The following is a 24,637-nucleotide window of genomic DNA, read 5'->3' on the forward strand; positions in this document are numbered from 1 at the left end:
CCGGAGCCGGCTGGGTGTTCGGCGCATGCGCGCGGCGTGCGTGCCGCTCCGCCGACTCGAGAGGCCGGTGAGTCCTCAGGCTGGCAGGGGGAGCGGCCGGAGTGGCGCGGCCGGGAGCTCGTGCCCTGCAGGTCTGAGACGCTGGCCCTCGCTCCTGCCTGGGCCACTTAGGTGGGCTCAGGTCGTCCCTTTTTCCGGGGGGCGTGACCTGAGCCCGCCTCCCGGCTGCGGGTGGCGAGGAATGGGAATCATTAAGGCCCGTTATTAATTTGGCGCCTGCTGTTTGTTGCTCGAGGAGGGCACAGAGCTTGCAGACAGTGAGGAGGAAGGGGCGAGGCCGGGCCAGGTGGGAGCGGGGGTGCCCCGAGTCCCAGGGCGGTGAGGACCGCGGCAGGTGCGCAGAAGGCAGGCCCCGCCCTCCCTACCTCCCCACCCTCGCCGGCTGCGTGGGGCGGGCAAGAGGGGAGTGGGGAGCCGTGTTAGAAAACGATGGTCCCGATAGAAATCGTGCAGGTGTTGGGATCACATTCAGGGCGGCAACCTGTCGTGTTTGCGTTTTGACTTATAGAAACAAGAGATTCGGGGGGCCACTAACGCGCTCCCACTCTTCTCGTCTCAGGACATGACACCTGTAGCACAGCAAGGTCATGGGGTCTCAGCATTCCGCGGCCGCTCGCCCCGCCTCCTGCAGGCAAAAGCAAGAAGATGACACGGAGGATTTGCTGGCTGAACGAGAGCAGGAGGAAGCCATTGCCCAGTTCCCATACGTGGAATTCACGGGGAGAGATAGCATCACCTGTCTTACCTGCCAGGGGACAGGATACATTCCAACAGGTGACCAGGGAGGGATGGTTCCCTGATGAGAATCCCAAGGTACCCTCAGGGGTTCTCCTGTGTGCCCGGGCAACTTTTCTTCTAGGCAGTAATACCGTAGTAGAGACAGTGCCCTGGGCAGGAGCCGGCCCAGCTGATTCAATACACCTGGGCAGTTGGACAACTTCGCTTCCTCGTCTTATATTTCATACCCTTTCTTCTCTCCTTCACCTCCGCTCTTGTTCTTCTCCTGAGTTGGAGCATTCAGTTTGCTCTGTATTGCGGTCTTTGTTCACAGGCACGTTTCTTTATTGCTCTCCCTCACAAGGATTGGGACAGCTTCGCAGGGGTACCAGCTTGAAAGCTGCTTTTCAAGGAAATGGATAGCTAATCCTTAGCCTAAGGTCAGAAAAATGTATCGGGTCAGGAGAGAGAGACAAATGCTCAGCCTTGGTACAGGATCATCTATGACAATGAATAAGTTGGCCCTCAGAAAGGCTTTAACAGTTTAGCTGGAAAGTGACAGAAATTTAGAGCTGGTAAGAACTTAGAAGTCATTTACTCCAAAGCCTCCATATGAAAGCGGGGGGAACCATGGTCTTGAGACGTTCAACGACCCCGCGAAGCCCAGGTAGTACAGCCAGAGCAGGACCCCAGGTTTCACCTTCCACGTCACTACCCTGGCAGCACTGACGGATGTTTTATAATTTGTGGCATTCTCTTGTTTCTTGTTCATTAGACCCAAAATGTGAATTTCACTAGTATTTTTTAAAAGGTCTCCTTCCAGAAGAATATTTGTTGTGGCAGGCTCAAGTGAGACGTGAAGGAAAGTTCTACCAACACATGGGATTTACAAAATAATTGTTTGGCTCTTTTCTAGAGCAAGTAAATGAGTTGGTGGCTTTGATCCCACACAGTGATCAGAGATTGCGGCCTCAGCGAACGTGAGTTAACGGCCTCTCACCTGTCAACACCTGCTTCTGCCCCCAATCTGTTGCAATATGTGTGAATGCCAGTTAATTCCTTGAAAACCACATACATTTTTAATAAATTCCCCACTTATAAAATGGAGAAGATATCTCTGCCCCCCTCACAGTCTGGGGAAAGAAACTTGAAGCTGGAAAGGCTTTTGAAGGTCAAGGCGTGGGATTAGAAGAAACTCGGAAAGTGGGGCGTTCTGGGAGGTGTGGGAGTGTCTGTCCACATAGCTCCTTTCTTCAGCTTTTCTCCCCAGAGTGCAGTGTTGAAAGGCGTTTTAAAAGGCTTCTCCTGCTTCACTGCCTCTCGACGGGTTAATGTTTTCTGGCCCTTGGAACCTCCCTTTCACTCCCTTTTCTCCTTCCTGGTTTTGTGTTTAATCCTGACACGCTGAACCTTGATAACTGACTGCCCGGGTGGGTCATGTGCTGTGTCATTGGCAGGAAGCAGTACGTCCTCCTGTCCGTCCTGCTTTGTCTCCTGGCGTCTGGTTTGGTGGTTTTCTTCCTGTTTCCACATTCGGTCCTTGTGGATGATGACGGCATCAAAGTGGTGAAAGTCACATTTAACAAACAAGACTCCCTTGTCGTTCTCACCATCACGGTGAGCCTTGCAGTCTCCTGCCCTGGGTCGCACGCCCGCCAGGCTTGGATCCAGGACGCTTACTTTGTTTCCTCACTTGCCCTGATACAGGCCACCCTGAAAATCAGGAACTCCAACTTCTACCCCGTGGCAGTGACCAGCCTGTCCAGCCAGATTCAGTACATGAACACAGTGGTCGGTACATATGTGACTACCAACGTCTCCCTCATTCCACCTCGGAGTGAGCAACTGGTATGCTTTTCTTTTAGGAACCTTCTGCCACAGGCCTAAGAGAAGAGTAGGGGCTGCGGGAATGCCATAGCTGTCTCCTCATTTCTATTTGTAGGAACTCGTGATGAAGACCTGATGGGCCCTGTAACTATGAATAATTGTGAGAAAACCCAGCTAGCATTTAAGCACGTGGGGAGCAGAATAATCTGTAAGAGAAAAGGACTTGCTGCAGATTAAGAAGTAGCAGTGTTATAGCCTCAGGTCCATTGGCCTCTCTCTTTTCTTTTTTTTTTTCTTTTGAGATGGATCCAGGCTGGAGTGTGGTGGCACAATCTCGGCTCACTGCAACCTCTGCCTCCTGGGTTCAACCAATTCTCCTGCCACAGCCTCCTGAGTAGCCACAGCCTCCTGAGTAGCTAGGATTATAGGCATGCACGCCCAGCTAATTTTTGTATTTTTAGCAGAGACGGGGTTTCACCATGTTGGCCAGGCTAGTCTGGAACTCCTGACCTCATGATCTGCCCGCCATGGCTTCCCAAAGTTCTGGGATCACAGGCGTGAGCCACCGTGCCTGGCCCTTACTGGCCTCTCAAAAGGGAAGAAGTTGGGCCGGGCGTGGTGGCTCATGCCTGTAATCCAAGCACTTTGGAGGCCAAGGCGGGCGGATCACCTGAGGTCGAGAGTTCAAGACCAGCCTGACCAACATAGTGAAACCCCGTCTTTAAAAATATATGTATATAACAGGGAAGAGGTTGGAAGTAGCTATTAGAGGCTCATAGATTACATTAGGGACAGTTTCAGGGAGGTGTTTTGTATACAATGAAAAAATGACTCGGGTCTTTGGATTGCTCATAATAATACTGTTCTGTGTCAAGCCTGCTTGGCCACAGACCGACTCTGGTGTCTTATTTTCAGGTGAATTTTACCGGGAAGGCTGAGATGGGAGGACCGTTTTCCTATGTGTAGTAAGGACACTGTTCTGTGTGTGTGCGCTCTCTGCTGGAGGAAAGGGATTCAAAGTCATACTCCATTGACTGGGGCCTGGTCGTGCCTTAAGTCTCAGCTTTCGGCCTATAGGTTCCCTGTCTTTGACTATCTTGAGATTTATCTGAAGAATTTATTATGTATGTATATGAAGAATGTATTATTTGATATGTGAATGACGTGCTGGAATTTCTAAAAGAGAACATTAAGCCACTAAAAACGTTACCAAGCTCCAGCACTTTTCTGATGAGTTTGAAAAAACCAAAAAGCTATGGCGATGTGGGAGGATGAAAAGGACAGTGGAGGGACTCAGCTGGCGAGCCTTGGCGGCACTTAGGTGGGGGGAAGGGAGGCACCCCAAACAAGACAGCATAACTCCGTACTCTTCTGCCGAGGCTTTTCTTTTTTATGAAAAACTGACTACTTCCATATTTGCTGTTTGGTAGCTTCTTCTGCACGGTTCCTGACATCCTGGTGCACAACATCGTGATCTTCATGCGGTATGTCTCTTCCCGCTCCTGCAGCCTGTCAGGCCACGTGAGCTTACCGCCTTTGCTCAGGAGGTCCCTGTGTGACCACAGGGCAGAGGCACCTAGCCCGATGGGACACCTGATGCCTCACAGGCACAGATACAGTAGACCCTTGGTGTTCTCTAGACACAGTGTCCACATGTCCTTCACAAATCACTAGAGTCACCCTGAGCCATTTTCTCCACAAAATGGGGTCTAGTTTAAGTAAACACATGATCCCCTCAGAATCCTAATGAGACCAGTCATGAACAGAAAACTTTCTCAAGATGTGGGTACTGGGGGTTTGACCAGACTTCCTCTCTAGCCACACAAATCACCACATTATGGACCTTTAGGCTTATTTGTGGAACCATGACTGTTACATTTGCAAGTGACAAGACTCTGCTGCAGACGTGAAACGTGAGGGGTTAGAGTGGGGTTTCTCAGCCTTGGCACTATTAACATTTTGGCCCAGACCTTTGTTGTGGGGGGCTGTTCTGTGCATTGTAGGATGTTTAACGGTATTTCTGGCCTCTGCCCACTAGATCCCAGTAGTAAACGCCCCAGCCCTCAGTTGTAACAGCCCAGAACGTCTTCAGATGTTGCCAGAACTCTCCTGTGGGGTAGAATCATTCGCAGTTCAGAACCCTCGTCTACAGGGTCACCTCCTGGCACAGGACCTCTGTGAGCGTGGAAGGATCTTCTGGCCTCTTGGTTACATCACCGTGAGGCTGTGCCTGGGGCCCCGGATATTGTTGCCTGAACTTGCAAAAAATTTCCTGAGACGTTTTTCTTGCTTATTTCATTCCCCAAACATAATTAATTCTTGGTTTTATTTTCCCTAGAACTTCAGTGAAGATTTCATACATTGGCCTCATGACCCAGAGCTCTCTGGAGACACATCACTATGTGGATTGTGGAGGAAATTCCACAGCTATTTAACAACTGCTGCTGGTTCTTCCACAGCACCTGCAGAAGAGAGCACAGCATCTGTTTCCAAGGCCCGAGTTCCATACCTACCCCCAGGTGGTGTAAGCAGAGGAGGAATTGGTTCACTTAGCTCCCAGCAAGCATCCTCCTGCCACTTGGGAGGAAACACCTCTCTATGGTACCATTTATGTTTCTCAGAACCAGCAGAATCACTGCCCAGTGCCTAGCCTGTGCCCAGCAAATAGTTGGCGCTCAGTAAAGGTTTCCAGAATTTAATACGGATCTTTTCAGCTGTTCTTAGGGCATTATAAATGGGAACCATAACTTGGTTCTCCATTGATTGGGGCCTGGTTATCAAACCATGGAGTGACCTGGAGCTAGGACTGAGTGACCTGCAGGCCATTATCAGTGCCTCACCTGTGCAGAAGTGGTGGCAGAAAGGGACCATCTGAATACCTAAGAGAAAACAGACCCATTGAAGGTGTGAATTTGTTCCATCTGTTCCCAGAGGCCTGGGAGCTTTTCAAAAGGAAAGAAAATCGTGTGTTGGCTTTTTTTTTTTTTTTTTGTAGAAAGTTAGAATTGTTTTTACCAAGAGTCTATATGGGCTTGATTCACCCTTCATCCATTGTTTGGAACATGGATTGGGGATTTGATAGAAAAATAAACCCTGCTTTTGATTCATCTGTGTCTCCTCTGATTGCCTGGCTGTCTTTGTAGGCATCTCTGGGGGAACCATAGAATAGTTACCTGCCAAGTGGGTCAGGATGGGATGGGAGGAGAGAGACCGCACCCTGATTGTCCTCCCATTCCCATGAGTTTCTGTCACAGCAAGCAGTCTCATTTCCCTCCATTGAATTGACTCAGGGCATGGGCTGCCCTGTTCCCTTCTGGGACAGAGCACTCAGTGCCCCCTGGAGGTTGGAATCTAGTCCTGAATAAGACCCTGGTTTGAGGTGGTAAAATTTCCTGGGTCATCTTCACCTGCTCTGCCACCAAACGTTAGGCTACAGCCCAGGACAGCAGAGAATCTCGTTAAGAAGCGTGAGCAGTCAGGCGCCGGAAGTCAGCTCTTCCCATAGCACTGGGATCTCAGGAAATCCTACAACAGGTTGGGGCTGGGGCTGTGTATTAGTTTTTGTCTCCATTCCCATAGCTTGGTTTTCAATATGTGCTAAATGATCTTTGTAGTCTGAATCTTCAAACTCAGGCTAAATTTCATGTTTGGCTGACTTTGACCATGATGGAGGAAACCAGAAGCTGAGGGCTGATAACAGTTTTAGTGTTGCTCTGGATCATGTAGTGACACATGTACGTGACAGTGATGACCGATGTGGATTGACAGTGGGCCATCAGCACTTGCACGGAAGCAAATGTGCACCATTTTCGAGAATGTTGCCCTAATCAGAACATGCCCTGAACATGTGAAGATGTTCACATTGCTACATTTTCTTTTTAGTTTTCTTATTTTCCAAATAGCCTGTGTAGCAAATTTTTCATGGAATTTTGAAAAAGATACTCTGGTACTTCAGTTTTGAAACATTTTTTGTGACCACGTGCCTTAATATCATTTCTTGCTTTTGATATCTCAAAACCCATCTATGGTATTAGAATGAGAGCGCTCACCTTTTTAAAACATGTGGCAGTAAATGTGATGTTATACTACCAGTTCCCGTATCTGTTTATCAGCACCCCAAACTGCACGCACAGCTTTATTGTAGTGTCTGTCAGTTCCTGAACAAGTGTCTGGAATATTCTCTCAGCAGCCCTGACTAGAAAGGAAGTGGCTTTAATGTCATGGTCATCACCATTGTGTTCCCCATGGATTGAATTTTGCAGCATGTGTCTCTTAGAGAGAGGCCTTGCTAGCTCTCCGTAGCTTCTGGCGTGGCCTGTACCATGACCTCTTTCTTACCTCAGACTTAGACCAGGTCACCCGGCTGAAGAGCTGCTGCATTCAGAAATCTCCATTCATGTATTTGCTCATTCCAGGAAGGATTTATTGAGCACAGGATTGCAATTTCTGATGCATGTTGTCCAGAGTCATAGCTAGAGGCTAAGACACCATCACAAACCTTTTATGCTCACCAGACCTTAAACAGGCCACAGTTTACCTCCACCAACTATTCTGCAACCCTAGTTACCTCAGGCAGGACCTCCACGATCTCTGGGTCAACTCACAGGGATTCTAGCCCAAAGTGTGAAAGAAGTTATTAAAAGAATCAGCCAGGTTGCTTACATGAATCAATAGGGTCCCAGGTATTTTCTCTGGGCAAAATAATACTTATTCTTTGCCTCGATAAGTAAAATTTTTTATTACCTGGTTAGCTGTCCTTTAAGATCCTATGTTCTTTCAATTGTTTAAAAGGGGACCCATTTCAGAAGTTCTGTGATGCGCACAGGGGACTTGGGAGTAAATCTTAGCTGGAGCTGGGACTGCCGACTCCTAATCCAAAGCCTTTGATGCCAGATACTTCCACAGAGATGAAGAGGCTCAAGAGAGGGGAAGCCTGGCCTAGCCCCTTGCAATCAGCAAACCAGGTCTGTCCACTCAGCGCTGCTGGGGTCGCGAATGTATCCGACAGGTTATTCTGACCAGAGAGACTATCTGCCTTTCTGGGGCATCAGGGATCACAGAAGTTAGTAACAATCCTCGTTATTCTCACCTTCCCCTCTGGGCCAGGGGAAGACAAGGAAGCAGCACAGGGAGCGCAGCCCTGCCAGCCAGGGTGGCGATGTCCATCTGACCCCAGTGCAGGCAGAGGCAGAACTTTCCGTGCACTGCCCTGGGCGCTTCATGTTGCTTCATGTTGCGGTGACCTAGGGAGCAGCTGCTGTTATTTCTAGGTTTTACTAGGCACTCAAGCAGCAGGTGAACTGTGAAGAATCACCTTGACCTTGGTCCCTTCCTGCAGAAGTCTAGGCTGATGGTCACGATCTACTGAACGACTTCATTAAGAGTAAGTAGGCTCTGGAGTTTGACCGACAGGTTGGAACAGAGCTCAGCTCTCTATAGCTCCAGCTGGGAGCCCATATACACCACCTGCTCTCCGCCGACCCTAATTCGCGCTCTTGGTAGGTGGAAGGGCTATTTATTTGAAATTATGAGATGGCTATTCTAATTATGTGTTTTCAGTGACCATGTTTTCATTTTACTCCTTCGTCATAGGCTAGCTCTGGTGGGGTAGTACCTGCTATTATAGGTGTACGTGTGTGTGTATATACACACATATAAACATATGTAAACCTGGGTAGTTTATGTATTATAATATATAGGTATATATTATTATAATTATCTGGTGATAATTTATATCAGAAATTGAGTATTAATTCATACAAAAAATCCAACAAAAGTGTTTTATTTATTTTTATTGTTTAATAGAACAGCTGTCAGGTCTTGTGGAGGAAGCAGGAGCAGGGATGGGAGAAGGGGCAGAGAAAGGGCCAGCTCTCTGGTTTATCAGCTGTGCCAAATAGCTGGAAATTTACTTCACAAAATAGTACTGCCCTCAACTCTGATTGGTTTAGAGTCTCCCACTCACCCCACATGTTCCCGTCACCATGGCCCAGTACTACATGCTCACTATGGCCACCTGTCCAGGTCATCGAAAGGGAGGGGACATCCGAGAGTAGGAAGAAATGGGAAGCAGTCAATTCTTAAGCCTGATGTTTAGAGCCCAGGGAGTGAAGAATGGGGGCCCACGAGGTGGGGGCAGGAAAGAGGACTACGGGTGGGGCAGGTCACACTTCTGCCTCTCCTTGACCTGAAACTGAAAGTCTTGTGTAGGGACACAGGTAGATCACTCAGATGGACTGTGTGCACTGAACCACGGGCCCCCACAGGATTCACTCCCCTATCTCCTCCCTTTTCTCGAGGCTGGGTCTCCCACCTCTCCCATCCAGCAGGATGCAGCCCACATGCGGTCTTAGACCCTAAGCTGGCAGGGCATCGCCTCTTCCGCTAATGTGCTGTAGAGCTGTGTCCAGTGTTTACCTGCAAGAGTGATGCCGTCCCTCTGGCATGCCTCCCTTCCCAAACGTTCCCCAGTGGGTTTCACATAGTGCCAAGGTTTACCAGAGAGGCAAGCTCGTGTTTGTGTGAGGTTGCTAACCCTGGCAGTGTGGCTTCGGCGTCCTTACTCCCGGTTGAAAAATCAACAGACAAATCCTCAGGACTGCCATTTGGGCACCGCTGCGGAACGGAGGACTAACCAAAACCAAACTGAAGAAGCAACCACGAATCATAGGTACTTTCCAATATCTTTTCATTTTAATATCAATCGATGTTTTAAAAAATACAGAGGTGTTTGACACAGAATAGCACCATTGTGTAGGACACACACAGTTCCTGCGCCCGGCACCCGAAGGGGGGGCTTCTGGCCTGGGCTGGGGGCAGTCACTCAGGGAGTGTTTGACTCACACAAGTTAGTTTCCTGCCTCTGCCTTGACCCGAAGGTCTTACAGGAAGACAATAAATAAATAGAACGCCGAGATTTTATTTTGCAGTCTGCCCAGTTCAGGTCTCTTAGGGGAGAAAAGTCCGAACTGCGAGAGGGTGGGACGAATGGACATCAGGTCAGGTCAGCCATTCAGTGCAGAGTCCTAGAGTGACTGGGATTGGAAAGTACTTGGTCCTTTGGGTTTGCGACGGATTGTGTTGTTTCTGGGTTTGGGTCTTTACAAGAAGCAGACTGGCCCTATGTCCACACCGAATTCCTGCTCAGGCCCTCCTATGTCCATGGGTGCAATGTCAATGATGGGGAGGCGTGAGGTCTTCTGTGACCGGTACTCGATGACAGTCTTGCCCCACTTACCGGTGTGTTTCTAGGGGAGAAAAGGAGGCCCTGTTTAGTAGACACCTTGCTACCCAGTTCCAGCTGCCCAGGAGCCCAAAACTGCACAAACTGGTGAGCATCAGTGCCCACAAGGTTGAACCACACTGAGGGGTTCCTGAGACCTCTTCCTGGCTTACCAAAGGCATCTCCACTTCAAAACCGATCCTTAGCAGCCGGGCCCTCCTCCACCCTGCCCTTCACCTCCTTCCCACTCCCCAGAGTGAGCTCCCAACCTGTGACTGCTTATTCACTCTGTACACATTGCTAGAACGCTTCTACCACAGTCACTGGGGACCGTGTAGGGTTTTAGTCCCCTGAGCCGGGGACTGGAGAAGACGGAATGATATGTGCGTCTTCCTCACCTGTCACTCGGCTTATCTTCTCTACATGATCCCTCAAACTCATGCCTCTGATGATCTGTCACTTTCAGACCTGACGGCTGCTGTAGGCTGACCCTCAGCCCTGCTCCAGGCAGCCCAGGCCCAGGCAGCTCTTCTCTCTGGCAGCCCGGCCAGCCCCACTCACCGTGCAGCCGTCCTTCAGGGCAGTGTACGTGAACCTGCTGTTGCCCTCTGCCCGGATCTCCACGTCGTTGGAGCCCTGGATGAGCAGGGCCTTCTTGAGGTTACCAGCTGCTTCATCCAGGTAGGCAATGCTGTTCTTGCAGTGGTAGGTGATATTCTGGGAGCCTTCCGTGGACAGCAGGCGTAGGAAGGTCATCTGGACGTTGGCAGTGTTGGGAGCCAGGTTGTCATCTCCATAGCTGAACTGTTGACAGAGAGTGGCAGTGTGAGGCCTGGGAGCTGGCATTCAGTGGGACCAGGGGATGTGGGGGCTGCCAAGAGTTCAGGGATCAAGGAGCTCAAGGGTGCTGGGACAGCAGGGAGCTAGTTGGACAATTTTGCTTCCGGGAGGGGAGCGAGCTCAGAGGACCTCTTTCCCACCCCCACACGGGAAAAAACTACTCTTCCTCCTCTTTCCCTCCTCTCAAGCCCAACAGAAAACTGGAGGAAAATGTGGGGAAGGTGCTGAAAGTTCCCAGGGAGAAGAAAAGAAGGAGTCTGAGAAGCCATCTCTGCTCATCACCGAGGGCACCCAGGGAGAAGAAAAGGAGTCTGAGAAGCCATCTCTGCTCATCACCGAGGGCACCCAGGGAGAAGAAAAGAAGGAGTCTGAGAAGCCATCTCTGCTCATCACCGAGGGCACCCAGGGAGAAGAAAAGAAGGAGTCTGAGAAGCCGTCTCTGCTCATCACCGAGGGCACCCAGGGAGAAGAAAAGAAGGAGTCTGAGAAGCCGTCTCTGCTCATCACCGAGGGCACCCAGGGAGAAGAAAAGCAGGAGTCTGAGAAGCCATCTCTGCTCATCACTGAGGGCACCCAGGGAGAAGAAAAGGAGTCTGAGAAGCCATCTCTGCTCATCACCGAGGGCACCCAGGGAGAAGAAAAGGAGTCCGAGAAGCCATCTCTGCTCATCACCGAGGGCACCCAGGGAGAAGAAAAGAAGGAGTCTGAGAAGCCGTCTCTGCTCATCACCGAGGGCACCCAGGTACTCACATGGAAGCCACCGTTGATGGTTTCTCCAAACCAGATGTGTTTCTTCTCCTTGCTCTTGCTGCTCCACCAGTTCTTTTTGGGAACATTGGCTGGGTTGGGGTAGACGCAGGTCTCGCCAGTCTCCATGTTGCAGAAAACCTTCATGGCGTCCAAGGTGCAGCCCTGGTTGGGGTCAATCCAGTAGTCTCCTGCAGGGAAGAGGCAGCACCCATGGGGCTCAGACAGGCACAGACTCAAGGATTGAGAGGGCCAGCCCTGACTGAAAGAGACAGAAAGGCCTACAGTGACAAGGAGTGAGGTTCACACGTGGCCTGAAAGGAGGAGACCTGGGAGGATGCAGGGGCAGGGAGATCGGCCTGAGTGAAGTCCAGCCCTAAGGAAGAACACAAGCCAAGAAGGCAGGAGCAGCGCCCAGCTGGCGGGCGGAGTCCACCCTGAGGTCACCTCAGCCAGGTAGCCATGGCAAGACAGGTGCCAAGGCTGCAGCTTCTCTGCTGTGAAATGAGAGCACAGCCCTCTGACAGAACCTTCTAGGCCCAGCTCTGCCCTGTACTAGATGCTGCTGTGCCTAATGGGCTGACTCCCTGCTCCCCGGGGCAGGGGATCCTGTCCTCCAAGCTTACCGCTCTTCCACTCAGGGTGGCAGAGTTTCAGGTCTCGGCAGGTGCGGGCAGGATTCTTGCGGGAGCCCTCGGGGCTGCGGATGCTCTCGATCTGGTTGTTGAGGGACTTGAGCGTGGCATCCACCTCGGCGTCATGCTGTCTCAGGCCACCGGCTGCCTGGTCGGCCCGCATGTACTGCAGGGGGTCAGGGCCCTTCTCTCTCTGGCCAAGGCCAGCAAAAGCGGACATGTCAATGCCAGGGCCAGGGGGACCTGGAGGACCAGGGGGTCCAGGATTTCCAGGAGGACCCTGCAGCAGGAAACAGAGAGATCAGCCAGGATTGTGGGAAAGTGCCCCTCCACGTCCATCCCCATTTGCTAGAATGTACTAGAGTGTCCCTCTTCCAGCCCCATGGGCGAGGCAGAGGTGTAGCAGCCCAGGACGAAGGAAACCACAGCACCATGCCTATTCCTTCTCTAGCCCCTCCCTTCAGTTTCCCAGCACTGATCATGAGCCCCGCGAAGCTCTGAGGAGGCCTCAGGATAAAAGATGCCATTACTGTTGGCTGCAGGCTGAGGCCCTGAGCAACAAAGAGCTCAAGCCTCCCGGATGCTGGGGACACCTCGACAGCAGGAAAGGCGTCAGGACACTTACAGCGGGGCCAGTTTCGCCTGATCGTCCACGGGGACCAGGAGGCCCAATGGGGCCAGGGATTCCATTAGCACCATCTTTGCCAGAGGGGCCAACGGGGCCAGGAGGACCCTGCAGGCGAGAGAGGTCGTGAGGAAAGAGCGGTCACAACAGGGAAGACTGCAAGTCACTGGGGCTGGGGAGGTGACCGTCCTGACAGCACCAGCCACTCTACCCCCAATTCCTCACGTGCTCACTTAGGGAGCCCTGAGCTGGTCTCTATCTGGCCAAGAACCAGCAGGGTGGCTCCCTACCCTCCTAGGCTTCTCTTTGTAAAATGCTGTTACCAGGGGTGTGTCTGACAGCCACGGCTGCTATGTTTGTCTTACAGCTACTGTGGCCTCAGGTGCTTTTCTGGCCATAGTCACATGAGCCAGTCCTGCCCCCACTGCTGAGTGAGGACCCCTGAGCCCAAGGCTTCCCCAGAAGCAGCAGCATTTCCCTCACCATGGAAACACCAGGCCTGCACCCTCTGAAGGGCTCCCTCCATCTCCCAACTCCATGTCACTTACTCTAGGGCCAGAAGGACCAGCAGGACCAGAAGTACCTTGGTCTCCAGAAGGACCCTGCGTAGAAGGAAGAGGCAAAGGGCCGCGGTCAGCACAGACATATCCATCTATTTCCGGGGAGCTGGCGGAGCGGCTTTCTGTCCCAGCCCCTTCCCTTTCCACTTCCTCCTCCCCCCAGCCCTGAGGAAGTCCTGGAAACTGCTTAGGGTGAACTCAAGCTGTCCGGGCAGCATGGGGGGCTCCAGTGGGCTCTGAGTGGCAGGAGGCCTCAGGAAGCCCCACACAGGCGGTGACACTCACAGGGGGGCCGGGCAGACCCTGCAGACCAGTGAAGCCACGGTGTCCCTTCAGGCCTCTCTCTCCAGGCTCTCCAGCCTCTCCTTTGTCACCTCGGGGACCTTGAGGACCCTGGGAACAAGGCAGACACAGATTGAGTCAGGTCAGGGCCAGCAGCCCCATCCTGTCCCACCCAGGCCGAGGGGTCCCTGGAACCACAGGGTCCCGGCTGCCCTCCAGGCCCGCCCCGAGTGGGGACTCAGTGCAAGACACTTGGATACTCACCGGGATTCCCCGGGCTCCAGCTGGTCCCGAGGGTCCCATGGGGCCTTGTGCACCCTGAGGAGAGAGTGAGATCAGCGTCAGAGAACAGCCAGGACGAGTGGTGGCCTCCTCTGCATCTGCCCCCAGCTGGGCACCGAGGCCACCACTCCATGGCCCAGAGACCGAGAACCCGGGGACTGCCTTGGAAAAGGCAGCTTTTACTGCATTCAGGCTACTCACAGCTTCTCCTCTGTCTCCCTGCTTGCCAGTTGGACCAGAGGGGCCAGGAGAGCCAGGGGGCCCAGGGGCTCCAGGAGCGCCCACGGCACCAGTCTCACCACGATCACCCTGTCAAGAGAGAGGTCTCAGGCTCAGAGAAGAATATTCCAGAAGAGTCAGGAACAAAAGGTCCTTCCACACTGAGCCGAGACTGGTTCCAGCCTGCCACCCCTGGCTGACCTGTCGGGCCCAAGGCCATGTCCTCTCCATCCCACCACACACACAGACCCCAGACACTCACCTTCACTCCAGCCGCGCCATCTCTGCCAGGGGGACCATCAGCACCGGGGCTTCCCTGGACAAAGGAAAACAAGAATGCTTTTACAGCTGCTTCCTGCCCGTGTCCTTCTCTGCTCCCCCAGCATCCCCTCGACCCCGTCAGAAGCTCAGGCCTCTTCTCTTCTGCCCAACTCACTCACACTTTGGAGCCAAAGCTTCCTCACCGAGTTCCCCTCCTCCTCCCCAGCTCTTGGTCTCTCCCCCATAAGCTGCCCGTGTGCCTAGGCCCTTGGGCCTGTCGGCACCCCCTTCTCCAGGGCCCCACCTGGGACTTGCCCTGGCTGGCCCAGCACAGAGACTCACAGAGCCCCTCTCCCCAGTCAGAGCCCCCCCAGGGGTCCCACTGCTCACCTCTCGTCCAGGTTCACCTGCAGGGCCGGTCAGGCCAGGAGGACCCACGGGGCCAGGAGGACCTCTGTCTCCAGATGCTCCAGGAGCACCCTGCTTGCCGGGCTCACCCTGCAGAGACAGAGACAGGGACAATGAGTGCACAGGGACGGCAAGTGCCCCTGCCCAGGGCCCACTGACCCTTAGGGAGAGGGCAGACGGGACAGTCCTGAGGGTGCTGAGGGCAGCAGAAGCCTTGGCAGGCAGGGCTCAGCTCAGCTGGAGGGAGGGACCCCCACACTTACCGATGGGCCGGGCAAGCCGGGGAACCCTCTCTCACCACGCTGCCCAGGCAGACCGACGATGCCTCTCTGACCAGCCAGACCCTGGGGACCTGGTGGACCATCAGCACCCTGAGAGAGGAGAGATGGGAGATGAGAACTGACAATGGCCCGGCCTCTTCCCACCCTCTCAGCACAGCTCACTCTATGCAGCCCTGGTCCCTGGTATCCCCAAGGCCCCGCTCTGTCCTGCCTGGTGCTCTGAAGCCACTCACGACCCTGCTTCCCGGGGCCTCGGCATAGGCCTGGTGAAGGACTTACAGAGGGACCGTCATCTCCAGGCTCTCCCTTCTCGCCAGGCGGTCCAGCAGGACCTTGGAGGCCGGGGTCACCAGCTCGGCCAGGGGGACCGCTGTCTCCTCGAGCACCTTTGGGACCATCTTTTCCAGAAGGACCAGGGGGGCCAGGGGGGCCAGGGTTGCCCTAGAAGAGGAAAATGCGAGAAGTGAGGGTTCATCTCACCCTTCCTCATTCGGGCTGTCAAAGCTACTGTGGCCTCCACGACAGCAGTTTCCCATGTGGGGGCTTCTCTACATCCCCACACTAAGGGCAGCCTCAGCCTTCTATCAGCTCTGGGCTGCCAGCCCCAGCTTCGCCAGCCCCTGCTGCTTTTCTTTCTCCCATCTACTTGGAATCCCTCCTCCCTCCTCCCTCTTCCCTCCTCCCTCCTCCCTTCGTCCCCAATCTCCCTTCCTCAGGAGCCGCTCCAGCCCTGCCCCTCTGACCCCTGAGCCTTCTGCTTGCCCCCAGCACTCGCTCCCTCTGCCCAAGGTGCCCGTGAACACAGTGACTTCATCACCTCCACTCCCTCCATGCAAACTCCCTGAGAGTGACCCAGGACGTGAGGACTTTCTTTAAAGCACACAGCCAGGTGCACAGAACATGCTCAAGAAACGTCGGCCCAGGATGAAAGTAATCGTGGCAGCCCTGTGCCGCCCACCAAGCCGGCAGAGCAGCCACCCATGACAACAGCAGGGCCACAACCCTGCCCCCAGCCACCCTCAGGGGATAAGTCCCCATATCAGTTAGCTGCTCCTCCCGGGAGCGGAAGAGACTCAGAGGAGTGGAGGCCGGCATGGAGCTCTGCAGACCCTGTCGGGTGCTGGGCCAGGTTATCCGGGCCTGCCTGTGCCTCTCATGCCAGGAGCATCACTTACATTGGAGCCTGGGGGTCCAACGCGGCCAGCAGCTCCAGGGAATCCGGTGGCTCCCTGCATGGGAAGAGGAGAGCCCCTGAGAACCTCAAGCCCTCAGGAGGTTTGAGATTCAAATGGGCCAGTAGGGGCATCTCAAAGCTTGGTGTGGAAAGGGCGAGGGCTGCAAAGCAGCAAGGGGGAGCCAGGGAGGGAGAAAGGGCCCCTGGGTCTGGCCATAGAAGCAGGCACGAGCTGTTCCCCTGCCTCCGGCTCCCGCAGTCAGCACTTCAGGGAGCTGGGTGAGGGACTGAGCCTTGGGCTGGGGATGAGGGACCACTGTGCACCCAGCCCGCAGGCGCCCTCTCTCCCACCTGGCTGTGGGAGGGCTTAGGCTGGGGGCCCAAGCAGGACTGGTAAAAGAAGGGAGCCATCCCAGAACACCCCCTGCCATGGGAGCCTCTGGGGCTGGGCCCTCTGTGTGAGGTGCAGGGTGGGGGGTGAGAGGCCTCACTCACCGGGGGGCCTTGGGCACCTCGGGCTCCTTTAGGACCAGTCACTCCAGTAGGACCCTGGGAGGGTAAAAGGGAGACAGTGAGGCCCAGTGACCCAGGGAAGTCGGTGGGCTTCTTCTGACAATTGCCCCCCCAGGTTTTCAAAGATGCAGCTTTCTTGGCACTAAAAACCCAGACTGAAGAGCTGCCCCAGGCAGGCCTGGCCCCTCCGCTGCAGGAGACTTGGATTCTAGGAGACGCTGATCAGGTATCTGCAGAACTGTCAGGCATCAGTCTGGGGTCTGGCCTCCCAGGAAGCTTTTCCTGCCAACGCCCCCTCCTCCCCAGGAGACCAGCAGCTTGGTTCTGGAGGTCTGTGGTCAGCCTGTCCTCTGTCAGTCCCTACACCCCACCATACAGCCCACGTGCCACATGAGGACCATGGAAGCTCCTTCCACAGACATGGAAGTGTCCCCAGGCCTTAGAACCATCCTCTGCCTGTACAGCCTGCTGGGGCCCAGGAGCCCTTCCTTGAGGAGACAATTCTTGGGGGAGCACTGTGTTACCTGAGGCCCAGGTGCTCCAGAGGGGCCCTGAGGACCAGGGGCACCAGCGTCACCTTTCTGGCCGGCCTCTCCTTGCTCACCCTTGGCCCCAGGCTGGCCATCAGCACCCTGTAATGGGAGGGAAGAGGCGGGCGAGTGAGGGGCAGGCCAAAGCCCCGGAGCTCTTCCAGAAGAGCAGGAGACTGTGAGTATGTGCATGTGTGTCCACCCTGGCCTGGATAGGATGGTTCCATTAGTATGGAGGTGAGAAAGGAGAGGAGAGGAGCGTCCATTTCCCTCCCTGACTAGCTCTGATGCCCGAGGGTGCTGGATGTGGAGCTGGCCTGAGTGGAGGGAGCCAGGAGAATAGACAGAGATACTCACAGGAGGCCCAGCGAATCCTGCTGGTCCAGGGGGGCCAGTCTCTCCACGTTCACCCTGCGAGAGAAGGGGGCATGGTGGGAGGTCAGGCCCCGCTGCTTAACCTGCTTCTGCTCTTTTCTGAGAGCTGCTTGGCCCCGCTCAGCCTCCCGTTCCCCAGAGACTGGCAACTGAAAGCAGTCTTAGTCCTGGATGCAGGCAGAGGCTCTGTTAACCCAAAACCCCTCGCCCTGAGCAGGCAGAGGCTCTGTTAACCCAAAACCCCTCGCCCTGAGTAGGCAGAGGCTCTGTTAACCCAAAACCCCTCGCCCTGAGCAGGCAGAGGCTCTGTTAACCCAAAACCCCTCGCCCTGAGCAGGCAGAGGCTCTGTTAACCCAAAACCCCTCGCCCTGAGCAGGCAGAGGCTCTGTTAACCCAAAACCCCTCGCCCTGAGCAGGCAGAGGCTCTGTTAACCCAAAACCCCTCACCCTGAGCACACCCCAGGGGTGATGTGCCTTCCCACTTCCCTTTCCATCTCTCCTCCCACCCTAGACCCAGCAGGCAGGGAGGGACCCAGTGCCTGGCAGCACGCAAGGCCACAGGGCAGCATGAGGGTCTACGCTGGCTCCCAGGAACCTCGGGCACAGCAAGGTTGAGAGGGGCACTCACCGGAGCACCACGAGCACCAGCACTTCCTGCAGGCCCAGGAGGTCCAACTTCTCCCTAAGGGCCAGGAGGGGAGGAGGAGCCAGGGGTGAGAAGATGGGGAGTCAGAATGGAAGAGGGCACATGCATTCCAGGAGCCCTGCTGGTGGGAAGGGGGCTCCAGGTCCCCCCCAAAGGCCCTGGCATAGCCTGCGTTACTATGCAACCCACACCCGCACCCTCTTGAGGGTCTCTCAAGGGTAAAAGGGAGACAGTGAGGCCCAGTGGCCCAGGGAAGTTGGTGGGCTAAATGCACTTTTACCCCCAGGCCAGCTGCTGCCCCAGCGACAGAGCACACGGGCAGGGCCTTCACTTCTGAGAGGATCCCCGCTTCACTCCTCACAGCCCTGGCTGGCAGGAGGGTGACAGTGGCGAGTGAGGCAAGACCCAACAGCCTTTGGCAGGAGATAAGAAGGAAACATGGCAGGGAGAGGAAAGGAGCTGGGACTCACCTTCTCACCGTTAGCACCAGCCGGGCCAGGGGGGCCAATGGGACCTGTCAGACCCTGTGGAAGAGCAGGTAGAAATGAGGGAGGCAGGCTGAGCTGGCCGAGCAGGTGGGGCCCCACACCCAGCAGAGCTTGGTGCACCCTCCCACAGCCACCAGAGCTCCCATTCACTCTCTGGTCCCAGCTCGACAGAGACACAACCCGGGACCCCACTAGCAGACTTCCCAGCCCCCTCCCCCATCTCTGGGGTGCAGGGCTAGGATCCCATCCCCAGCATCCCCGCAGCCTCATTCACTTACTCGTCCACCATCCTTTCCAGGGGCTCCCTCGGGGCCTTTCTCACCAACATCACCCTGGAGGTAGAGAAAACCATCCGCCTCAGCAGGGCACCCCAGGACCCCCAGGGCTGGCTCAGTCCCACTCCGGCTGGGGCTCTAGGTAGAGCCCAGGCCCTGCCAAGAGGGATGTGCTGTGGCCTCAGGGTGGGTAAGGAGGGGCAGGGACGAGATGAAGGGACATGGGGAGAGGATGTCCCTAAAAGGCAGGGAGCTTTGAAAGGAGGCTCCAAGCTGCTCAAGCAAGGCTAACGGGGACCCTCAGCACCAGGGGCCATGAGGGAATGGAAGGGAACACAAGGGGCAGGAGGGTAGCGAAGTCACAGCTTCGGTGAGAGGCCGAAACGCTGGCACTTACCCTGTCGCCCTTGGGCCCAGCAATACCAGCTGCTCCCCTCTCGCCGGGCATTCCCTGAAGACCTGGAGGGCCCTGAGCCCCGGGGGGGCCTGCTGGGCCAGATGCACCCTGCGGAGGGAGGTAAGAGGGAGTCTGTAGCAGGCAGCACCTCCCCCGAGCCCCTGTTCATGGAACCGGGTAACCAGAGACCCAAAGCCCTCTTCCTTCCCTTCCTCCTGTGCAGGCCTCCTTTCCAGCTCTGTCTTCCACCCCCCACTTCTATTCTTCACGCCTCCTGAGCCTGTTCCCCTTCTTCTCCCTGCTCAGTGAGGCTTCCCAGAAGCCCCCACAGGACACTCCACCTGAGCCTGCTCCCCTTCTTCTCCCTGCTCAGTGGGGCTTCCCAGAAGCCCCCACAGGACACAGCCTCACTTACCTTGGGACCATCAGTGCCAGGAGTGCCGGGGAGGCCACGGGCACCCTGGAGGCCCTGGGCACCGGGAGAGCCACGTTCACCTGGGAAACCTCGTTCACCCTGTGGCAGAGACACCAAAAAGCGATCAACCAAGAGCAGTGGGGGAGAAGGCAGGGAGGTGGGGAGGGGTAGGACCCAGGACAGGCCCAAGAAGGCCGCCCACAGTGGCCAACGGGACACTCACCCTGGGACCCACGAGGCCAGGGGCTCCAGCTTCACCGGGAACACCCTGGAGAAGAAAGAAAGATGTGTGAGAGTGAAGGGTTCATGTCACAGACCCTGAACAATCCTCCACTGCAGGGCTGAACGTCCCTCCTCCCGTGAGGGACAGAGCTCAGACTGTGGGTCCAGAACATCCCCAGGCCTCACAGGGCTCCCCGTGCCCTCTTGCCCTTGCCTCCTAGGCATCAGAAAAGACCTTCCCATCTAAACAGGTTGCAGGTTCAAAGAGCTCCATACTCACCTGGTCACCTGGTTTTCCACCTTCACCTGGGGGACCAGGAGGGCCAGGAAGTCCCTAGAAGCCGAAGTGACAAGTATTAGCAATGGAGTGAGTTTGCTGCCCCATCCCCCAGGGAGGCATGGTATAGGGCAGACAAAGGAAGGCAGCAGCAGCAGCAGTGAGAGCCAGGGTGCAGGGAAGGCTCAGTGCCTGGCGTCCTGCATGAGGTGTGGGCTCCCTACCCATGCTGCTGCTGCCCCAGAGAGCCCTGGACATAGCAAAGGACTGGACAGAGACCCTGGTCCAGACACCTACCTGGAACCCAGATGGCCCAGGAGCACCCTGCTCGCCTCGTTCACCAGCAGGTCCCTGCAGAGAAAAAGAAAAGTTGAGCTGAGCCAGTGTTTCAGAGAACCTGAGAGCCATAGCTAGTGGGGCCCGGGGGAGGTCAGAGGAGTGGGCAGGGCAGCATTTGCCTTCACTGCTCACACGATGTGTGCATGCCTCCCTGCATTCCCATCAGCCACCCACACTCCTCTGCACCAAAGTGGGTCCACACAGCCTCCTGGGACGCCTGCCTCAGCTCAGAGTGGGGCTGGTGTACCAGCTCAGCTTACATCCATACCTGTCAGCCCCATTACTGGATGGACCTGTGGTCCACCACCCCCACCCCTCCCAGCCCCTGCCCCCAGGGCCACCTGGGGAGGCTGGACAGGTACTTACAGCAGGGCCAGGGGGTCCAGCAGCACCTGTCTCACCATCTTTGCCAGGAAGACCCTAAGGGAAGATAAAAATACAGTGCGATGACCTGCCTTTTCTTCCCCCTTGCAGTCCCCTAGGGCTGCGCAGAGGCACTTTTGGCACAGAGTTTTCAGACCGCCACGATTCCCCAGCTGAACTCCATTTCCACACCTTCCCCAGCCTTCCTTCCCATGTCCTCCCTTTTCTTAGCTGTTTTCAGCACAGAAGCCTTCCCAGCTTCCTGGCCTGCTGACCAACGGCAACCAGAAGGCTCCCTGTCTAGACACCCAAAGGGCCCAGCCAGTGTGGGGCTCAGCCACAGATATCAATACTCAACACCGAGGGGTCCCAGGACCACCCACGGGAAGGCCATTCCCCTGTCCTGCCTGCGGATGCCTCGCCAACACCAAGCCACGGGCAGTGGGGAAGGATACTTACTCTCAGACCAGGAGCACCAGGCAGTCCCTTTTCACCAGCTTTGCCAGGCTCACCCTGGAGGAAAGAGAGTGCAGGACCATGAGGCGGATGATTTGGGAGGGCGTGGGGGGCACAGCGGGCTGCAGGGACTGAGGCTCGGGGCCGCATCCTGATGGACAGCCAAGCACCAGCCCTTCTCCTCTGTTCAGAGGCCTTAATGGCAGCCAGCCTGCTGGGCACTGCCCCATGGAACAATGTCATGGCCTCAAGGCCCCAAGGCTCTCTGGAGTCCTGGATTTCCCCCAAATCACCTGCAGACCTCCATTGCCACCCATGGCACAGGAACCACTCATTACTGTCCCTGGTTAAAGCCTACTCAGGACTCAGCCCTTTCCCCAAGAGGGCAGGGAGGCAGGTAGCACCCCATGGAAGGAAAAGGAAGAGTAAATTATTACTTACATTGGCACCTTTGGGGCCAGGGAAACCCATGACACCAGGCTGCCCACGAGCACCCTGAGGACCTGGAGGTCCAGGACGACCATCTTCACCAGGCGCCCCCTGAAAGAGAGAACACCATCCTCAGAACACACTCTGACCACTTCCAGCCATCCGACATCTGCTAAGGGCCTACATGGCAGGCCCAGGACTAGGCACCCGCCACACGTGCTCAGCATCTAGGAATGACCACACCACACCCATAGGCCCGTCTGCAACAAGGCGCCACTGAGTTTAGAAAGCCGCCTCAGAAAGTGCACACACAATGTCGCCATGCCCCCAAGGATAAGCCCCGAATTCATAAGGGGGCGGCATTTTTGGGCTTACAGCTACTGCACAGGCTACATCTGGCCCCACTGCCTACTGTCTATCCCCTACCGCGATTCTCAAAATTCACAGTCCTCCAGGCCTCCCCCACCCAAGCTCCATCTCTCTTTTCCCTAGCCTCCCCAGGGAGATCCCCCCACCCTCCCAGCAGCCCTCAGAGGACAGACTCACAGAAGGGCCAACTTTGCCTTGAGGACCAGCATCTCCAGGGCGGCCAGTGAGACCCTTTGTTCAGGAGGAAGAAGAAGATGGTGTCAGGGATGGGCCCCAGGATCTCCCAATCCTGGTAGTGCAGGGCTGGAGGGAGCCAGCCAGGAAGGGCCTGAGGGTCCACCCAGAGTCCGAAGCCAAGGGCAACAGCAGCTCTGCTACTTACCCGGGCTCCAGGAAGGCCAGGTTCTCCGGGACGGCCAGGGTCACCGTTGGCTCCCTTGGGGCCAGCAAGGCCACTGGGCCCTCGCTCACCAGGGGCTCCCTACACATGGGTACACATGGAGTCAGTGGGACACCACGTGACCAGGGATGCAGGGAGGGACCGCAGCCCTCTTCTCCCACTCACCTTGGGACCTGCCAGACCATCTTGACCTGGGAAACCGCGGTTGCCAGGAGCACCCTAGGGAGCCACAGGGAGGAGAGGCACTGAGTGAGGATATCCCCTAACCCATCCAGACTCCAGCAGGTCCATCTCCAACCCCAGTTTCTGGGGAACAGTAGCCGCGGCCTGCAGGATTCTCAGAGGTTAATTTCTGGAACCTGTTTCCCTTCCTGGGAAGAGCTCATACTATTTAATGTCAGCCTGACAGTGGTGGGCACAACTGAGGGTCAGGCTCCCTCTGCCTGTGGTGTGGACGGAGAAAGAGGAGGAGGATGTGACTCAGCAAGAACACAGACCAAAGGACCCCACTTCCCTCTGGAGGTCACAGCCCTGTGGGGTGCAGCCTCATCATTCACTTACTCTTTCTCCAGGGGGACCAATGGGCCCAACGCCACCAGGCTCTCCGCGGGCACCTCTCTTGCCTTCTTCACCAGCGGGTCCAGGGGCTCCCTGTGGGCCAGCAGGGCCCTGAGGACCAGCAAAAAAGAGAAACCGAGTGAGCCTTCACCTGGCCCCAGAGCAAGCCTCAACTCAGCGTATGAAGGACGTAGCCTTGGCAACTGTTTCGGTCAGGTGTGGGGTTGGGGAAGAGAGGCCGTAACAGACCAGGCATGGAAGAGCAAAGGGAAGCGAGAGGGTGTAAAGATCAGACTGGCCAAGCCAAAGATGGGAGCTGGAGCTACATCGGGGCCTTCCCAGCCCTGTTAAGTCTCCTCCAGGTACAAGCCGAGAGGACCCAGACTGGGGGATAGAGCCCTGGAGGAGGCAGGCGGTGGGGCTGAGGCCTGTGCCCTGTAGAACAGCAGCAGAGAAGACAAGGGCTTGGGGGAAGATACTCACAGGTTCTCCCTTGGGGCCTTGTTCACCTTTGAAGCCAGCAATACCAGGTTCACCCTTGAAAAAAAAGACAGGTCCTCACACGGGGTTCTCTCTAAAGAGCCTGCCCTGCCCCAGAGCCCCTGTTCTAGATACTCTGTTGGAAGCCGCTGTGAGGCCAGGGCAGGAGAGCATGGGAAAAAGGGGTGATGGGGTCTGACTCCAGAGATGTCCTGGGACTTGGGGGTCACTTTGGGCTCTTACCGTCTGACCTTTCGGGCCCAGAGGACCAGTTGCACCTTGAGGGCCAGGAGGACCCCGTGGCCCAGGGAAGCCAGGAGCACCAGCAATGCCAGGAGCACCCTGTCGGCATGAGCAGAAGGGAGGGCTGTCAGGAGAGGGGCAAGGCAGGACCAGGCTCGCTTGGGAAGCAAAGTCCAGGGCCGACACTCACAGCCGATCCTTTGGCTCCCGGAATTCCATCTGTTCCAGGGTTACCCTGAAAAAGGAGACAGTGTCAAATTAGCAGCAAAGAATGAACCCCAACCACCTCCAGCCCTCCAGGGTACAGATCCAGGGAGCGGGGACAGGTGCTGTCCATTTCAGGGGCATTCCCATAAGTGTTTCAAGGGGAAGATGGGAGAGAGGGAGAGACATCTAGAGATGGGGACAGGCATTGGGCCAGAATGAAGGTCTGGTGATTGGAGCCCACAGCGAAGTACAGAGTCAAGAGTTCCAAGGCCACAGACCCCAGACCCCCCGGGCCAAAGACAAGCTGCACTCACAGAGGCACCAGCAGGCCCAGGGGACCCAGGAGTACCGGGTTCACCGCGAGGACCTTGAGCACCTTCAGGACCACGGGCACCAGTGGGGCCAGCTTCACCCTGGGAAGAGACAGGGAGGATGAAATGAAGAAGGGAGGGGACACACACCTCTAGCGGGTGGGCAGCAGCGCAGGGCCAGCTGCAAGCACAACACTAAACTA

The 24,637-nt window shown here is 55.9% G+C and overlaps 2 protein-coding genes across 5 annotated transcripts in view; one reads left to right on the plus strand and one right to left on the minus strand.

Moving 5' to 3' along the window:
• Window positions 1-23: 23 nt before the first annotated feature.
• TMEM106C (transmembrane protein 106C) lies at window positions 24-5,711 on the plus strand. 4 transcript variants are annotated; one of them, XM_002752090.7, is made up of 8 exons: window positions 24-67; window positions 620-834; window positions 1,694-1,757; window positions 2,235-2,394; window positions 2,485-2,625; window positions 3,520-3,569; window positions 4,035-4,088; window positions 4,943-5,711. In XM_002752090.7, exons 2-8 carry the CDS (start codon window positions 648-650, stop codon window positions 5,037-5,039), a joined length of 753 nt encoding a protein of 250 aa, XP_002752136.1. In that variant the 5' UTR covers window positions 24-67; window positions 620-647; the 3' UTR covers window positions 5,040-5,711. The 4 variants fall into 4 exon arrangements, with proteins under 4 accessions (XP_002752136.1, XP_009001467.1, XP_035111053.1 ...); XM_009003219.4 differs by having other exon boundaries at window positions 37-394; XM_035255162.3 differs by having other exon boundaries at window positions 37-171.
• Window positions 5,712-9,275: 3,564 nt separating this feature from the next.
• COL2A1 (collagen type II alpha 1 chain) overlaps window positions 9,276-24,637 on the minus strand; it is a 32,244-nt gene continuing 16,882 nt past the window's right edge. The window contains exons 19-54 of the mRNA XM_035255160.2: window positions 24,438-24,536; window positions 24,107-24,151; window positions 23,917-24,015; window positions 23,677-23,730; window positions 23,197-23,304; window positions 22,801-22,854; window positions 22,618-22,716; window positions 22,413-22,466; window positions 21,879-21,977; window positions 21,441-21,494; window positions 20,985-21,038; window positions 20,577-20,630; window positions 20,283-20,336; window positions 20,004-20,048; window positions 19,781-19,879; window positions 19,366-19,473; window positions 18,972-19,025; window positions 18,676-18,729; window positions 18,188-18,241; window positions 17,541-17,594; window positions 17,178-17,285; window positions 16,636-16,689; window positions 16,142-16,195; window positions 15,246-15,407; window positions 14,949-15,056; window positions 14,668-14,775; window positions 14,279-14,332; window positions 13,999-14,106; window positions 13,780-13,833; window positions 13,519-13,626; window positions 13,222-13,275; window positions 12,674-12,781; window positions 12,040-12,328; window positions 11,417-11,604; window positions 10,388-10,630; window positions 9,276-9,851 (exon numbers count right to left, since the gene is read on the minus strand). Of these exons, the coding sequence (XP_035111051.2) occupies window positions 9,705-9,851; window positions 10,388-10,630; window positions 11,417-11,604; window positions 12,040-12,328; window positions 12,674-12,781; window positions 13,222-13,275; window positions 13,519-13,626; window positions 13,780-13,833; window positions 13,999-14,106; window positions 14,279-14,332; window positions 14,668-14,775; window positions 14,949-15,056; window positions 15,246-15,407; window positions 16,142-16,195; window positions 16,636-16,689; window positions 17,178-17,285; window positions 17,541-17,594; window positions 18,188-18,241; window positions 18,676-18,729; window positions 18,972-19,025; window positions 19,366-19,473; window positions 19,781-19,879; window positions 20,004-20,048; window positions 20,283-20,336; window positions 20,577-20,630; window positions 20,985-21,038; window positions 21,441-21,494; window positions 21,879-21,977; window positions 22,413-22,466; window positions 22,618-22,716; window positions 22,801-22,854; window positions 23,197-23,304; window positions 23,677-23,730; window positions 23,917-24,015; window positions 24,107-24,151; window positions 24,438-24,536 (3,342 nt within the window). The 3' untranslated portion in view covers window positions 9,276-9,704. The remainder of the gene's footprint in view (window positions 9,852-10,387; window positions 10,631-11,416; window positions 11,605-12,039; window positions 12,329-12,673; window positions 12,782-13,221; window positions 13,276-13,518; window positions 13,627-13,779; window positions 13,834-13,998; window positions 14,107-14,278; window positions 14,333-14,667; window positions 14,776-14,948; window positions 15,057-15,245; window positions 15,408-16,141; window positions 16,196-16,635; window positions 16,690-17,177; window positions 17,286-17,540; window positions 17,595-18,187; window positions 18,242-18,675; window positions 18,730-18,971; window positions 19,026-19,365; window positions 19,474-19,780; window positions 19,880-20,003; window positions 20,049-20,282; window positions 20,337-20,576; window positions 20,631-20,984; window positions 21,039-21,440; window positions 21,495-21,878; window positions 21,978-22,412; window positions 22,467-22,617; window positions 22,717-22,800; window positions 22,855-23,196; window positions 23,305-23,676; window positions 23,731-23,916; window positions 24,016-24,106; window positions 24,152-24,437; window positions 24,537-24,637) is intronic.

The sequence above is a fragment of the Callithrix jacchus genome, chromosome 9 (assembly GCF_049354715.1).
Source record: "Callithrix jacchus isolate 240 chromosome 9, calJac240_pri, whole genome shotgun sequence".
Lineage (NCBI taxonomy): Eukaryota > Metazoa > Chordata > Mammalia > Primates > Cebidae > Callithrix > Callithrix jacchus.

Coding starts and splice junctions, on each gene's coding strand:
- TMEM106C (XM_002752090.7), top strand. CDS start 648: ATGGGGTCTCAGCATTCCGCGGCCGCTCGCCCCGCCTCCTGCAGGCAA. Junction 2,626..3,519: donor CACCTCGGAGTGAGCAACTG/GTATGCTTTTCT, acceptor TCTTATTTTCAG/GTGAATTTTACCGGGAAGGC. Junction 3,570..4,034: donor GGACCGTTTTCCTATGTGTA/GTAAGGACACTG, acceptor GCTGTTTGGTAG/CTTCTTCTGCACGGTTCCTG.